This window comes from Ranitomeya variabilis, chromosome 1, assembly GCF_051348905.1.
Source record: "Ranitomeya variabilis isolate aRanVar5 chromosome 1, aRanVar5.hap1, whole genome shotgun sequence".
In the NCBI taxonomy this organism is placed as follows: Eukaryota; Metazoa; Chordata; class Amphibia; order Anura; family Dendrobatidae; genus Ranitomeya; species Ranitomeya variabilis.
This window is the reverse complement of record NC_135232.1, coordinates 989,239,822-989,257,208: the sequence shown is the minus strand read 5'-3', so window position 1 is coordinate 989,257,208 and position 17,387 is coordinate 989,239,822. Positions and strand designations below refer to the sequence as shown.

Here is a 17,387-nt window from a genome sequence, read left to right as displayed (position 1 = left end):
GAGAGAAGATGAGAATATCATCCAGATAGACTACGACCGAGGTGGGAAGCATATCCCGGAAGTTATCGTTGACAAAGTCCTGAAAAACGGCCGGGGCATTACAGAGCCCGAAGGGCATCACCAGATATTCATAGTGCCCATCCCTGGTATTAAAAGCCGTTTTCCATTCGTCCCCATCACGGATGCGAATCAGGTTGTAGGCACCCCGCAGGTCTAGCTTGGTGAATACCCTTGCTCCCCTTAACCTGTCAAAGAGCTCAGAAATCAGGGGCAACGGGTACTTATTTTTAATGGTGATGGCATTAAGACCCCTGTAATCGATGCAAGGACGTAATTCCCCATTCTTCTTCTGTACGAAGAATAATCCCGCCCCTGCAGGAGACACTGACTTCCTAATGAACCCTCTTGCCAAATTCTCCTGGATGTATTGAGACATAGCCTCCATCTCAGGGAGAGAGAGGGGATATACCCTTCCCCGAGGAGGTTCAGCTCCAGGCAAGAGATTAATAGGATAGTCATAGGGGCGATGAGGTGGAAGAGTTTCTGCAGCCCTTTTGGAGAAAACATCAGCATAGCACCAATAGCACTTGGGAAGAGAAGAAAGATCCACGGGTATCTCAGTGGTGGAAATCTGAACGCACTCTTTCACACATCTGCCCTTACATGATTCACTCCAACCCAATATCCTCCCAGAGGTCCACTCAATATATGGGGAGTGGAAACGGAGCCAGGGTATTTCCAGCAGAATTTCGTCCATTCCCTCGGGAAGGACAAGAAGGGAAATAAACTCCTGGTGGGAAGGGGACATGGATAATGTGAAAGGGACAGTCTGGTGTGTGATTTGTGTGGGAAGTGTTGACCCATTCACTACTCTAACAGTCACCGGTTTGGCGAGCATCACCTGAGGTATTGCATGGCGCAGAGCAAAAGCAGAGGACATGAAATTCCCCTCTGCTCCTGAGTCCACACAAAGCTCGACTGTTAGAGAAGATGAGCCTAACGTGATTGTCCCTTTAAAGGACAACTTGGAGGAAAATGCCGCTGTATCTAGTGAACCTCCTCCAATGGTTACTATTATTATTATTATTATTATTATTATTATTTATTGTTATAGCTCCATTTATTCCATGGCGCTTTACAAGTGAGGAGGGGTATACATAATAAAAACAAGTACAATAATCTTGAACAATACAAGTCATAATAGGTACAGTAGGAGAGAGGACCCTGCCCGCGAAGGCTCACAATCTACAAGGGATGGGTGAGGATACAGTAGGTGAGGGTAGAGCTGGTCATGCAGCGGTTTGGTCGATCGGTGGTTACTGCAGGTTGTAGGCTTGTCGGAAGAGGTGGGTCTTCAGATTCTTTTTGAAGGTTTCGATGGTGGGCGAGAGTCTGATGTGTTGTGGTAGAGGGTTCCAGAGTAGGGGTGATACGCGAGAGAAATCTTGTATACGATTGTGGGAAGAGGAGATAAGAGGGGAGTAGAGAAGGAGATCTTGTGAGGATCGGAGGTTGCGTGTAGGAAAGTACCGGGAGATGAGGTCACAGATGTAAGGAGGAGACAGGTTGTGGATGGCTTTGTACGTCATGGTTAGGGTTTTGTACTGGAGTCTCTGGGCAATGGGGAGCCAGTGAAGGGATTGACAGAGGGGAGAGGCCGGAGAATAGCGGGGGGACAGGTGGATTAGTTGGGCAGCAGAGTTTAGAATAGATTGGAGGGGTGCGAGAGTGTTTGAGGGGAGGCCACAGAGCAGACGCGATCGTTCTCCTGACTGCCGTGGACATTTATTGGCATAATGTCCTATTTGTTGGCAATTTTTACAAACCACGGGTACCCGAGCGGCCCGGGACTTAGGTCCAGTTCGAGAAACCTCCATGGCCTCATGGGAGTCGGACACCTGAACGGAAGTTTCTAGAGGTCTGGCGAAGGTGGGAGCCAGCCGAAACCTCTGCCTACACTGGTTCTGCTCTAACCTCCGCTCGTTAAAACGGAGGTCGATGCGGGTATATATAGTAATGAGCTCCTCCAGTGTGGCGGGAATCTCCCTGGTGGCCAAGGCGTCCTTCACATGGTCTGCCAGTCCTTTCCAAAATACCGGAATAAGGACTTTATCCGGCCACTCCAGCTCTGAGACCAGAGTCCGGAATTGGACGGCGAACTGACTGACCATGGACGCACCCTGTGTTATTGCCAACAATTGGAGCGCGGTATCGTGGGTGACACGAGGTCCCAAAAAGACCTGTTTCAGAGCATCCAGGAAGAGAGGAGCACTCTGCACCACACGATCATTACACTGCCATAGCGGCGTTGCCCACTCCAACGCCCTGCCCGACAAAAGGGATAAAATAAATCCCACTTTCGCCCGTTCCATAGGAAAACGTGCAGCCAGAAGCTCAAGATGTATGGAGCACTGACTCACGAATCCCCGACATAGTTTACTGTCACCAGCAAACTTTTCTGGAAGCGGGAGACGGGATAAAGTCGGAGCAGGGGTGGCCGAGGACAAACTGGCTGCAGCTACACTTGCAGCATGAACAGCGACTGCGGTAACATCCACAGCTGAGGTTGTGCGCTCAAGAGCCACCAACCTACCCTCCAGCTGCTGGATGTACCGCTGTAAACGCTGATCATCCGCCATTTACTAGCCAGACCCTGGAGCTAGTATTATGTTAGGGCTAGCGGAACGCACCGAGTAAAAATAGATGTTTATTATAAATGGTGCGTTCGCAGCCCGGGGTCCACTGTGCAGGAGAACCTGCTGCTAGTGAATGGTGGCACTGTTTGGCGGTATAGACTAGCTCTATTACCTCACAGAGCAGCCGTGAGAGGAAAGCACTGCGCCCTGTTAGCCTCACAGGAGCGCAAGCTTGCTGCCGAACTGATAGCAGTCAGTGGTTATGCACACACACAATCTCCTCACCGGAGAAGCCGGTATTCTAGGGGCTTATTTCAGCCGGGTCCCTGAATACAAACACACAATCTCCTCACCGGAGAAGCCGGTATTCTAGGGGCTTATTTCAGCCGGGTCCCTGAATACAAACACACAATCTCCTCACCGGAGAAGCCGGTATTCTAGGGGCTTATTTCAGCCGGGTCCCTGAACAAATTCATGCATAACCATACTGGCGCAAAGCACATATTTGAATTGATACTAGCGCATGGCCGGGCGGCCATGCGAGCCTTTTATAGCTGAAGCACGAACAAGACCTTCCTAGAAGGACCAATGAGAAGCTGCCATAAAGCCTGAGCACCTTCAGGACCTTCCAGGAGAACCAATGGCCTTTGCTGCAGTATCTAAGCATGTGACCCTCGATCTCCAATGAGAGATCTTACCCTGGGCATGCTCAGAAGGAGAAAAGGGGGACTTAGTCCCAAAAGCGTCTGCTCGCCGCTGCCCAGCACTGGCTTCAATGGCAGAAGCTGGAAAAGCAGCAGTAACCCTTTGCACAGAGTCAGACTGAGCGAGATGCTGGGACTGACGTCTCCGCTGAGCAGACTCCACTGCGGCAGGAGAAGAATGGGAGACCGCAGTGGAGATGGACCGAGATTCCCCCTGTGCAGAGGCGGGAACTCGACCCCTAACAACAGGTGTGCTTATCATTAGGTAATTTATTTTGTTGTTTAGTTTTGCCCTTGAAACAAATAAACCACTATTCATTTATCTGGTCTTCGGATCCTTTTTGGAATCTGCAGTGTATATGAAGTCCACAATTTATGGCTTCTGGATGAACAGGCAAAATTCCCATATATACACTTCAAATTCTTACAGAAACCTTTCCCAGAAGAATGGAACCTGTAACCAACTACATGTTCTTGCCCATGGATTTAGAATGGGATGTCCTAAAAGCTGCTTTGGAAGTAATGTGTAGGTGTCCCAATACTTTTGGATATACAGTGTATGTTCAACTATGACTTAGGCCAGTGATGGCGAACCTATGACACGCGTGTCAGTGCTGACACGCCTAGTCATTTTCAGTGACACGCCGGCCGCGGCCCCATAGAAATTGCTTCTTTCCCAGGGTCTGAAGGAGAGGAAACTCTCCTTCAGGCCCCGGGAACCATATTAATATGTAAAATAAAGAATTAAAATAAAAAATATTGCTATACTCACCTCTCCGACGCAGCCTGGACGTCCGCGAGGGAACCGGCAGCGTTGTTTGCTTAAAAATCGCGGTTTTCCTTCCTTACTTGAAGTCCCGGCTTGTGATTGGTTGCGTGCCGCCCATGTGACCGAGACGCGACCAATCACAGCAAGCCGTGACGTAATTTTAGGTCCTTCAGGATTTTAAAATTACGTTCCGGCGTTGTGATTGGTTGCGTCGCCCATGTGACCGCACGTTGGAATAATATCCGAATCATTGCTCTGCCAGAGTGCTCAGGGGTCAGCATCCTGAGCAATTTTTAGAAGGCTGGCTTAAGGCTTCTTTGGGGGATGAATTCTCTCCAACGTTCTCCGTGGAAAGGGCTCATAGTGTCCCTACAAAACCCCTTCCTCCGGGGGCCCCGCCTAGACCTTTCCTGGCACGTCTCCTCAACTGTAAAGATAAAGATGGTATTCTACGGTTGGCACGGCAAAAAAGCCCCATTAAGTTCAACAATGCTACGATCTCGATTTTTCCGGATTTCTCTATGTAACTCCAGAAACAGCGGGCACGGTTCATGGAAATCAAGAAACAACTTATAGACAAGAACGTTATATATTCAATTATTTATCCAGCTCGACTCCGAATTGTCCACGAAGGTTCTTCCATATTCTTTATGGATCCAACGGAAGCAGCTGAATGGCTAAGGTCTCATAAGGTGTCTAGTGTGAAGGAATCCTAATATGTTCACAGTCAAGCAGAATTCTTCTAACAAAGGCATGAACAGAGCTCTTTCCATGGGTGTCCAGTTTACCAACAATACCGGACACTGAATTCAGTGAGGGTATCCCCTTGTCTACTTAATGATAGGAGCACAGGACTTGGCTCCTATACTGTTTGGTTCTTGCTCTGTTCTTTCTTTTACATTGGTTTTATTTGTTGTTTATGTAGAAGTCGCTGCCAACATCATTTTCATTTTATGTGTGATGTCTCTGAACTTTACTTGAGTAATAATGTATACCATATTCAGATGAGTAAGTATGGGGTCTGAAATAGTATGCATGACCTGGAATGTGAGGGGTACTAAATCTCCTCTGAAGAAAATTAAGGCATTTTTGCAGATCAGGCACTACCATCCTCACATTGTGGCTTTGGTGGAGACACACCTGACCAGGGATACAGCCCGATGCGTACAGAAACCATGGGTACAATGGTACAACCACGCGTTCCATACTAGTTATTCGAGAGGGAGTTCATTATTGATATATAGGGATGTTAGGTGGGAGGCCAGGAAAGTCCAGAAGGATCCTGAGAGTCGCTTTGTCTTGTATATGCATTGATTAACTCTAGAAAATATACTATATTGTGTGTTTATAACTCCCCGGCTACTACGTCAATCCTTCGGATGGCGATGAGTTTCGCCTTAAATTATCCGGACGCAAAAGTCATTTGCATGGGAGACATTAGTTTAGTCATGGACAACTGTCTCGATAGACTGAGATTGGGAGATGAGGTGTCTGGGGAGACCCCCTTTCTGGTTCCATCCCAGCTAGCATTATTCATGGAGGGTAGTGGATGGTTGGATTTGTGGAGGGTGTGAAACCCTGAGATGAAAGATTATACTTGTCACTCATCCACTAGGCGCTCTCTGTCATGCACAGATTATATATTTGGATCTGGTGGTCTGGCGATGTGGTTGGATAGCATAGAACATGGCAATAGGGGGGTCTCAGATCACAGCCCGGTTGTACTCAAACTTAAATACGGGCAACCAAATAATGGTATGTCTGGAAGATGAAGATATTAAGCGGGCAACCTCGAGGGAGGATGATGAGATGGAGCGATGATGGAAAGACTCGGAGGCTGCATACATATCTATCCAGACTAATGGCAAAAGAATCGAGTGGCCAGCTTCTCAAAGGTTATACACCAAACATATAGACACTAAGTTTAAATGTAAATTATTCTTTACTCGTCAGTCCTATATTGAATTAGGAAACCAAGCAAGTAAATTTTTGGCCTTCCTGGTGCGCCAACACAATACATCTAATACAATATTACAGATCCTAGCACCAGATGGTTCATTGGTATCCTTGACTAAGAAATACTTCATTGTTTTCATGATTACTATAAGTCGTTATATAAATCTAAGAGCGGCTCTGATATTTTGGAATGTCTAGACTATCTATCAGATATAACATTTCCCACATTGAGCCCTGCCCAGTGGGCCTTTTTGGACGCTGAGTTTACTTTGGAGGAGATAGAGTATGCCATGGCGGACATGGCCTCTGGTAAGGCTCCTGGGCCGGACGGGTTTTCCATTGAATTATACAGGAAATACCGGGATATACTAGCACCACTCCTGTTAAGGGTGTTTCGGGTGATTGGGGGGCGGGGGGAGGATATATGCCAGAATCTTTTTAAGAGGCAAATATTATTGTACTTAAGAAGGAGGGGAAGGACCTTTTGGAGTGTGGATCTTATCGCCCCATATCATTAGTAAATGTCGACTATAAAATCTTTACTAAGATCCTAACCACCAGACTGAATTCATTCATACTGGACCTTATACATCCAGACCAAACTTGCTTTATGCCTGGTAAGAGTACTTCTATTAACATCAGGTGAGTCCAGTCGGCGGTCCAATATAGTTCCTTGATACCAGACAACAATTGGGCATTGGCGTCGCTGGACGCGAGCAAGGCCTTTGACTCTCTTGAGCGGCCTTTCCTGTCTGCATGTTTGCACAGATATGGTTTTGGTGATAATTTTTAAAAATGGGTTGGCATACTATATATGAAACCCAAAGCTGATATAATTGTAAATAATTCCATTTCTGGGTCATTTTTATTATATAGGGGGACCCATTAGGGGTGCCCCCTTTCCCCGGCCCTCCTTGCCCTTGCGATCGAGGCATTGGCAATACGCATAAGGTCTTCCCCTGATATTAGGGGTATGGATATAGCAGGTCGTGTGCATACCATCGGTTTATATGCTGATGACATGGTGATATTTATGGATAGGGAGGAGGAAATCCTGCCACAGGTGATTGCCACTACAGATAAATTCAGTAAATACTCGGGCTTATTTATAAACTGGGAAAAGTCTGCTCTATTGACTATCTCCCATGCCCCGCCTTGAGACCCTTTCCTCGCTACCTATTATATCTAATTTCAAATATTTAGGTATCCACATATCTCAGTACAGTAAACTTGACCTACAACTTAATGTTTACCCACTGCTAGAGATAGTTAAATCTAAATTTGCAACTTGGAGTAAACTCCCGCTATCTGAAGCCGGTTGTATTAATCTGATCAAAATGATATTCCTCCCTAAACTCAGTTATTCCCTTCAACACAGTGCTTTACTGATACCTAAATCCCTTTTAAGAATTTAAATTCCCAAATTACGTCTTTTATATGGGGGAAAACTAGACCTAAACTCAGGCTATCTGCCCTACAGAGACTTAAACAGGGGGGTGGGGCGGCGCTACAGGATTATTTGCTATATTATTTAGCCAGGCAGGCTAAAGCCCTAAGTAAATAGATGCCTGATAATTATCTTCCCAACTCTGAAAGTAATTTGCTTCATGCTGCATGGATTGACTGCCCACTGGATTTCCTGGAGTTGGAAAAAACTAATGTCCCTTGTCTGTTGCTCCTACTTCGACTAGCACGATCAGTTTGGAGGCAAGCTAAAAAAAGTTAGCTGAAATGCTCTTGTGGAACAACAATTATTTTCAAAGTCAAGTATCTGTATAAATGCACCTGCTCTGTGATAGTATCAGGGTTATGTTTGAAGCACAGAGAGCATCATGAAGATCAAGGAAGACAACAGGCAGGTCCATGATACTGTTGTGGAGTTTAAAGCCGAATTTTGATACAAAATGATTTCCAAAACATTAAACATCCCAAGGAGCACTGTGCAAGCGATCATATTGAAATGGAAGGAGTATCATACCACTGCAAATCTACCAAGACCCGGCCGTCCCTCTAAACTTTCATCTCAAACAAGGAGAAGACTGATCAGAGATGCAGCCAAGAGGCCCATGATCACTCTGGATGAACTGCAGAGATATACAGCTGAGGTGGGACAGTCTGTCCATAGGACAGCAATCAGTCGTACACTACACAAATCTGGCCTTTATGGAAGAGTGGCAAGAAGAAAGCCATTTCTCAAAGATATCCATAAAAAGTGTTTAAAATTTGCAACAAGCCACCTGGGAGACACACCAAACATGTGGAAGAAGGTGCTCTGGTCAGATGAAACCAAAATCAAACTTTTTGGCAACAATGCCAAACAATATGTTTGGTGTAAAGGCAACACAGCTCATCACCCTGAACACACCATCCCTACTGTCAAACATGGTGATGGCAGCATTATGGTTTGGGCCTAATTTTCTTCATCAGGGACAGGGAAGATGGTTAAAATTGATGGGAAGATCGATGGAGCCAAATACAGGACCATTCTTGAAGAAAACCTGTTGGAGTCTGCAAAAGACCTGAGACTGGGACAGAGATTTGTCTTCCAGCAAGGCAATGATCCCAAACATAAAGCAAAATCTACAATGGAATGGTTCACAAATAAATGTATCCAGGTGTTAGAATGGTCAAGTCAAAGTCCAGACCTCAATCCAATCGAGAATCTGTGGAAAGAGCTGAAAACTGCTGTTCACAAAAGATCTCCATCAAACCTCACTGAGCTTGAGCTGTTTGCCAAGGAAGAATGGGCAAGAATTTCAGTCTCTCGATGTTCAAAGCTGATAGAGACATACCACAAGCAACTTGCAGCTGTAATCACAGCAAAAGGTGGCTCAGCACAGTATTAAGATAAAGGGGCCGCATAATATTGCACGCTCCACTTTTCAGTTTTTGAATTTCCACAAAAATTTAAAATAACCAATAAATTTCGCTCAACTTCACAATTGTGTTCCACTTGTTGATTATTCACCAAAAATTTACATTTGGTATCTTTATGTTTGAAGCATGATATGTGGGAAAAGGTTGAAAAGTTCAAGGGGGTGGAATACTTTCGCAAGGCACTGTATGCTATGGAAATGCCCTATTATCCTTCACTACTGGAAAGATGTGACGTTATTATTGACATCAAACTCCTGTTCCTCTTGAACCGCTGGTCTGTTTGTTTGGGGTATGGGATGAGGAAAGTTGGGGTCACTATGTTGGGATTTTTCTACGGGAGACGCTTTTTATGGCAAGAAAGGAATTGGCATTACGATGGATGGGGGGCTCATGTCCCTGCCTTAGAGCCTGGATTGAATTGGTGAACTCTGTTATTCCATATGAGCGCATATTGTATGAGAACAGGGGATGTCCGGGTAAATTTGATAGAATTTGGGATAGATGGAACACTTCCCATCTTACTCTATAAATGCATAATGACTCGACATCAGTGTAAGAAGTCAGGTTTCTTGTTTTGGGGGCATCGCATAGAGGATAACACAATGTAAAGTATTAAGCGGCGAAATAGTAGTTGCTATAGTTGTAGTTTAGGAACTTCGTATACTTACTGTTCCATGTTTCTTTGTTAATAGGATTATCACTTATGTAATAGTATAAGGACTTGTATAATTTACATGACACAAATGATTTGGTATACATGACCTGTTGTCCTTTTGCAAATGCTCCGGAGGTTACAAATGTATCATCTTGGATATAAATAAGAGTGCGCATTTTATTCTATGTGTAATAATATACATAAGTATGTGTGCTCTGTATCGTGCTTAATAATTTATACAAATGTGTATATTGTATATTTTATTTTGTGGTTAATAAACGAATTAAAAAAAACAAAAAAAAAAACCCAACAACCCTATTTTCAGCCCCCAATTTAAAGATTTATTTAACATAACATTATTTAACATAAATTACTCTGAGTTTAGATATCAGTAATTGCTATTGTGGTTGATGTTCAGTAAAAATGTACCATTTGCATAGATTGATTGGGAATCTGCACCTTTGTATTTCTAACTCATCTGATTGGCAGCTTTCTGTGAACACTGTGCATAGGCAGAAAACTGCCAGTGATGTGGGTTGTGTTATACAGAGCTCATGAATATGGAGAATTGCTTGCCAACAGGTTTACTATACGTCTAGTAATAAAAATCACTGTTTTATCACCAATACATTATCACTAGAGGACTAGTAAATCTGCTGCCATGTAGTGCTCCATATTCATGATCTCTGTATAACCCCGCCCCCACCACTGATTGGCAGCTTTCTGTGTACACTGTACATCAGCAGAAAGCTGCCAATCAGCAGTGTGGGTGGGGTTACACAAAACTCAGCATTCAGAGAACTGCTACGTCTGCAGCAGATAAATCAGGTCCTTTTATCAAAACTGCAGCAAACATCCCAGTAAGTGACACATTGCTGGAATTAGGATGTGTCTGTACATTATGTAGCTCTCAAACTAGGGGGCAAAAACCCAGTGACAGATTCCCTTTACAAAAAAAATGCCTGCAAGGAATAAATAACAGTGTCACATATAAATCCTTTTAAAATTCATACAAAGTCCCTCGACTCTAGATAGCAATTAATTGCAGCACATCAAGTGCAGCTAATTCTTATTGAAATATTCTCACTCCAGTTACTCATCTCACTTGAGACATAGAGCCGTATTCCTCAGCATATTGAGTTACAGAATTATCAAATATGTTTTCCTCATAGCTCTTGCATGAGCAGCTCCCACCAACGTGAATAATTAACATGAAACAAACTTGCAGAGCTTTCATATTTGCATTTCATCCCATTGTTCCAAATCAAAGTTTTTTCTTCACTGCAAACTCTTAGTTTAGACGGCATTACTGTCTTGGCCAATATGCTCCTTTAGGTAGTCGGAGGTAAATTCATCGGTCTCTTGGCACGCTTTACTCGCTTTCAATGTCCTCGGACTCATCTTTATGTTCCATGTTATCGTCATCTTTAGCATCATCTGCTGGAACGTCTTTCTTAATTTTAAGTAGTGAGTCACTGACTGACAATTTGCGCATTTTAATGTTTGGCAGCTTGTTCAGATCCAAATCCCATTCTCTGAAAATGAGCAGCGAGAGGTGAACAAAAAACAATGAAGGAAAAAAAAATAACACTTGTTTATTTATCAGAACTGAACAGATTTACCCTGAGGAATGTTGAAAAATACTTCATCAATCAAATATACCTTCAATGCATAAAATGGTACAGAAGGCAGAACTAGAAAAAGGTTTTTATAAACCACGTGAAGCGGTAGGACAAAGCGGGAATCGCCATTACATGAGCTCCATTGCTTGCGCATTGGAATTAAATAAAAAGGCTGTCAAATCTAAGCTCCGCTTTGTCTTAAAGAGCTATCGACTTCTAACTATATAATCCATAAAATGTCACAATAAAATGTAGCATTCATTTATCAACCACTGTGCCAAGTTATTTTACTACTTACGGATCTAGCCTTTTAATTGGTTCCTCAAAAACAGATGGACCATAATGAAAAAATAAATAGCGTTGGTGTGAATCTATTGATATGTCCCATTCCATCGGCCAGGTCAGGACATGGAATAACATCAGTTATGTGGAAGGCCGGCTAGTTAAAAGAAGAGCGGCCGACACTGTCAGTTAAGAGGTGATACTTCCTTTCCCATTCTAGAGGCCATGGGACGTGAGCACAAGTTTGCACCACCTCTAATTTATACCTGAAAGACAATATGGCTGCACTTGCTGCTCTCCCTCTGAACTAAGAATCTAAGTAGAGAAGAATAAAAAATGATCTCAATCCCAATAAAAGATGATTGCTAAACATTGCTCTAACTCATCAATTACTAATATATGGCCGACTTTTGGGTGAAAAGGTTACGTTAGCTACACTATAAGCATAACAGTATAAGGACAACTAGAGGATCTTCCATGATAGGCCATTCTAAATCTGCAGCTAAACAGCTTCCACTCCTGTAGGATGTAGCTTTGGTAATTTTTGCTCATTTAGCCAGAAAATCATTTCTGAGGTCAGATAATTATGTTGGGTCTGGCTCACAATGTCTGCTTTAGATCATCCCAAAATTATTGGATAGGGCTGAGGTCATGGCTTTGGGAAGGCCAAACGAGTTCTTCCACTCCATACTAACTCAGCAAAGCTTTTATAGATCTTGCTTTATTCACAAGTCACAGTAATGTTACTACACAAAATGGCCTTCCCCAAAGTGTACCCATAAAATTAGAAACATACAGTTATCCAAAATATCTTGGTATTCTGAAGCATTAAGATTTCCCTTAAACTGGAACTAAGGGACTTAGGGCAACCCATGAAAAACAACCAGACAGAAGTATCCTTAACCCACCAAACTTTACAGTTGACAGAATGCAGTCAGGCAAATAACCTTTTCATATTCACCATACCCATACGTACACCGACACCTCTGGCTTACCTGGGGAGACAGACATGCAGCGCGTCTTTGCAGACTGCAGCATGTCAATCTATGTAGCAGAGACATTCAGTCTCCTCTGCATAAATTACCCAAGGATTTTCATTAGATGCGGTAAAACCGCATTATCTTCCTAGTCACAGGCGTATTAAGTGCGGGAACACAGCTTACTTCGCATGTGTACTAATTTAAATAATGGTGAATCTTGTCTTTAGCCGGAAGTACACGTACACTGCAGTTCTCGCGATCAGCTGATCGCGAGAACTGCAGTGCATGTGACCGCCGGAGTTATCTCCGGTCACTAGCATCAGTTTCAAGTTCTCACTGTCATCTGATCGCAAGAACTGTAGACTGCAGTGCAAATGACAGCCGGAGACCGAGCTATATCTGGTCAACAGCTTCGAGCTCAGCTGTGTTCTGGATGTCAGGCTGAATGGTGGCATAATGCCACCGTTCACCTAAAGGCATCCAGCTGTAACAGAGCTGGACTCGTCGTGGGACAGTATGTATATCTTTTCAGAGGACAGGTAAGGAATATTGTTGCTTTTTTATTTTAATTCTTTTCCAGGAGACAAGGGGGTCTGTGGAATAGGTGATGCAGTAAGTATGGTTTAATTAAGATCTATTAAGAGTCTGTGTCATTATTTCAATTAAAATACTTTATTCTGGGTGTCTGTGTGTTTATTTACCATATAACTATAGGATTAGTAATGGATAGGAGTCTTATAGGCCCCTCTCCATTAGTAATCCGTGGGCTTGATGTCATTTGACAATACAAAGGTGACGTCAACCCCACAAATATGAACCTCACTTGCCGCTGCTTCAGGGCAAGTGGGAAGAGCCAGGTAACGTGCCACAATTGGCGCATCTTTGGATTTGCCAAATGTGGGGCGGCTGTGGGCTGCTATTCTCACCAGCATGAGAATATCAGGCTACAGCTGTCTGATTGTTCCTTGGCTGGCTAACAAATATAGGGGGACCCCACGCTATTTTTTTGGGAGGGGATCCCACTATTTTTGCTAACCATGCAAGGTACGCAGACTGCTGCGGCCTGGTATTATCAAGCTGGTAAGGTTCATGGATATTGGATCCTTACCAGCCTGAAATACCAGTCCCAGTAGTCTGTTTTACTCTGGCTGGTTAACAAATATAGGGGGACCACACGCTTTTTTTAAAAATTATTATTTATTTATTGAAAAAGGAGGGGAGGACATTACATTAAACTGACCTCGCTCTGTGCTTTCCTCCACTTCCTGTGACATGTACTTCAAAAACGCATGCGGTAAAAACGCAGGTGACCTGCCAGCGACCTGCCATTCCTGATCGTGTGCACATACCCCAAGCCATGGAAATCCATGCCACGAAGCCCTAGACACAATTTTTGTGCTGATGATAAAGCAGCAATACCATCAAGGTCTTTATCCTCTAAATATATTGCAGTCATCGTATTATAAAGCACTGTGTACTTACAATTGCTCATTTTGCCTTTCTGCCCAGGTCACTCTCTTTTCTTTGCTCTATGTAGAAATAGAAAGTCTCTATTCCCTGCATTTATCATTCCCCTGTTCAACTCTTTACTCCGCTGTGACCTCCTCCCCTCTGCCATGGACTTTTGCAGCGATTTATAACTCATCCAGGGAAAAGAGACTTCCTATTTCTATGTAGAGCTTAGAAGGAGTAGAAAGGCAAAATGAGCAACTGTAAGTACACAGTGCTATATAATATGACGATTGCAATATTTTAAGAGGATAAAAAGTTTGATAGGAGGAGTGCTTCTTTAATGCTGGAGGAAGTTTAGGACACTGTAATTATTGAGAACAGTGGTGATTTTTTGCACAATGCGCATAAACCCATGCCTGTTCATTATGTGGTGTGACATTTTGAGGCCAAGTTGCTTTGGTTCCTAAATGTTTGACTTTTGACTAATACAACTGAGTTGATTATGGAACATTTAGGAGAGAAAATATTCACGGACTGACTTGTTACAAAAGTGACATCGTATTAGAGGACCACACTCAAATTAATTGAACATTCTAAAAAGACTCATTAGTTCACAAATGCAAAGCTTAAATTCAATCATTAAGAGGTGCGGTCGATAAAGAGTATATATCATCCAAAAGGTAAGGATTGTACCAAAGTATTAAGGAGAACCTTACCTAAAAGTTTTTAAGTTTTTTGCATTCACAATATCTGGAATCTCTGAAAAATAGTAAAACAAAAGTGTTAGTCAACAGTGAAAGCTATTTAAAAATATATATATTTTATACATACACCCTTGAAATTGTTCCATAAAATGACGTATTTTGCCCAGAAAATTATTGCAAAGATGTGTTTTGCTATACACATTTATTTCCTTTGAGTGATTTGGACAAACACAAAAAAAGAGAAAAAAGGCAAATTGGACATAATTTCACACAAAAGCCAAAAATGGGCTTAAAAAAATTGTTGACACCTTTCCAAAATTGTAGGTAAAAAACTTTGTTTGAAGCATAAGATGCTCGTTCAAACTCACCTGTGAGAATTTACAGGTGTGGGTAATATGAAAATCACACTTGAAACCAAATAAAAAGGGGAGAAGCTGACTGAGTGTGTATCTATGTGCTCCACCAACAGCATGGAGAACAAAAAGAAGAGAGAACTGTCTGAGAACTTAAGAACCAAAATTATTGAAAAATATCAAAATTCTGTAAGTTACAAGTCCATTTCCAGAGATCTTGATGTTCCCTTGTCCGTGGTGTGCAACATAATAAAGAAGTTTACAATCCATGGCACAGTAGCTATTCTCCCTCGAAGTGGACGGCAGCAAAAAATTGATAAAATGTTACAACACTGGATAATCCGGTTGGTGAATAAGCAGCTCCGAGTTCTAAATAAATTCAAGCAGTCCCGCATCAGTGTCAGCTTAAACTAGCCTTCGATTGAATAAAATTAAACGCTATGGAAGGAGACCCAGGAGGACACACAAACGCAAAAAAGCTAGATTGCATTTTGCCAAAATGTGAGTCAGCCAAAATTCTTCTGGGAAAGCGTCTTGTGGACAGATGAGACCAAGACAGAGCTATTTGGTAAAGCACATGATTCTACTGTTTACTGAAATGAGGCCTACAAAGAAAAGAACACAGCACCTACAGAGAAATATGGTGGAATTTCAAATATATTTTGGGATTGTTTTGCTGCCTCTAGAACTGGGTGCCTTGACTGAGAACAAGTTATCATGAAATCTGAACATTACCGAAAGATTGTGGTTCGCAACGTAGTGCTCAGTGTCAGAAAGCTTGGTTTGCATCCTAGGTCATGGGTCAAAAATTCCATTTGAGAGGTGTAAGAAGCTTGGTGAAGGTTAGACGAAGCCAATAATTGCAGTTAATTATTCCAGAGGGAATCTAATCAAACATTAACTCCTTAACGTCTGCCGATACACCTTTTAACGGCGGCAGTTAAGGGTACTTTATTCCTCAGTGCCGCTTTTTAATGGCGCAGAAAAATAATAATAATAATATAACACCCCATAGTATCTGAAAATCTCCGGGGTCTCAGCTACCGGGGGTGGCTGAGACCGCAGAGAACATGATTCGGGTTGGTTTTTACCGTCCCCAGTGTTTCGATCGCCATTATTCACAAAATAACGGCAACCGCAAAAAAAAAAAAGTCTAATTTTCTCATTTATTCCTCTCTCCTCTGACATGATCTAGCACTTCAGAGGAGAGAGAAATGGGGCCCCCTAGCACCTCCCGTTCCTTTCCCTCGGCCGTTGGCATCTTCTTCTGGGAAGAAAATGGCGGGCACATGCGCAGTGTGCCCTCCGAGATCTGACGGTGAGATCTGATTTTTCCTGTGATATTTCAGCTTTTCTTTTTTAATAAATTTGCAAAAATTACATTTCTGTTTTTTTCCAGTCAAGATTGGGTGCAGAGTGTACATTAATGAGAAAAAGAATGAGCTTTTTTGAAATTACCAAATGGCTGCAATGAAACAAAGAGAAAAATTTAAAGAGGTCTGAATACTTTCCGTACCCACTGTAAAGTAGACATGTGGGAAATGTTATTTATTAACTATTTTGTGTGACATGACTGATTTAAGGGCACAAAAATTAAAAGTTTGAAAATTGCAAAATTTTCCACATTTTTGCCAAATTTCTGTTTTTTTTTATCATAAATAAATGCAAGTTCTATTGAAGAAAGTTTACCACTGACATGAAGTACAATATGTCATTAAAAAACAGTCTCAGAATCAGTGGGAAACGTTGAAGCGTTCCAGAGTTATAACCTCATAAAGTGACAGTGGTTAGAATTGTAATATTTGGCTTGGTCATTAAGTGCCATATTGGCTCTTTCACTAAGGGGTTAAGTTTAGGGTGCCAGCAATTTTGTCAGTCCCATTTTTGGGGTTGTGTTTGAAATTATGTCCAATTTGCCTTTTTTTCTGTATATTTGTGTCGCTCCAATACACACAAAGGAAATATACATGTATATAACAAAATATGTGTAATTGCAATAGTTTTCCGAGAGAAATACTTTATTTTCTGGAACAATTCCAAGGGTGCCAACACTTTCAGCCATGCCTGTATGTGTACACACACACACACACACAAAAACACATTTTAGTCCTCAAGACATATTTTTAAAGGGAACCTATCACCCCGTTTTTTAAAGATTAGATAAAAAGTGTGAAATAGGGGCAGAGCTGGGCTTTACATTAGTGCCTTTACACCCCCGTTAGGCTGCCGAAATACCTTTGTGAAGTGGCCGTTTTGTCCTGTCACTCAAGTTGGTCAGGTCGGATGGGCGTGGTCACAGCGCTGTTTCTCCCCCAGATCAGGCTCATCATTACGTTGGTGGCGTAGTGGTGTGCGCATGTCCAAAGAGAAGATCCACTGCCCAGGAGATTCAAAACA

General features: G+C 42.7%; 1 protein-coding gene across 1 annotated transcript in view; it reads right to left on the bottom strand.

The window, feature by feature from the left end:
- Nucleotides 1-9,800: 9,800 nt before the first annotated feature.
- Nucleotides 9,801-17,387, bottom strand: part of TMA16 (translation machinery associated 16 homolog) — an 89,672-nt gene continuing 82,085 nt past the window's right edge. Inside the window, exons 6-7 of the mRNA XM_077279449.1 lie at nt 14,650-14,692; nt 9,801-11,132 (exon numbers count right to left, since the gene is read on the bottom strand). Coding sequence (XP_077135564.1) covers nt 10,970-11,132; nt 14,650-14,692 — 206 coding nt within the window. The 3' untranslated portion in view covers nt 9,801-10,969. The remainder of the gene's footprint in view (nt 11,133-14,649; nt 14,693-17,387) is intronic.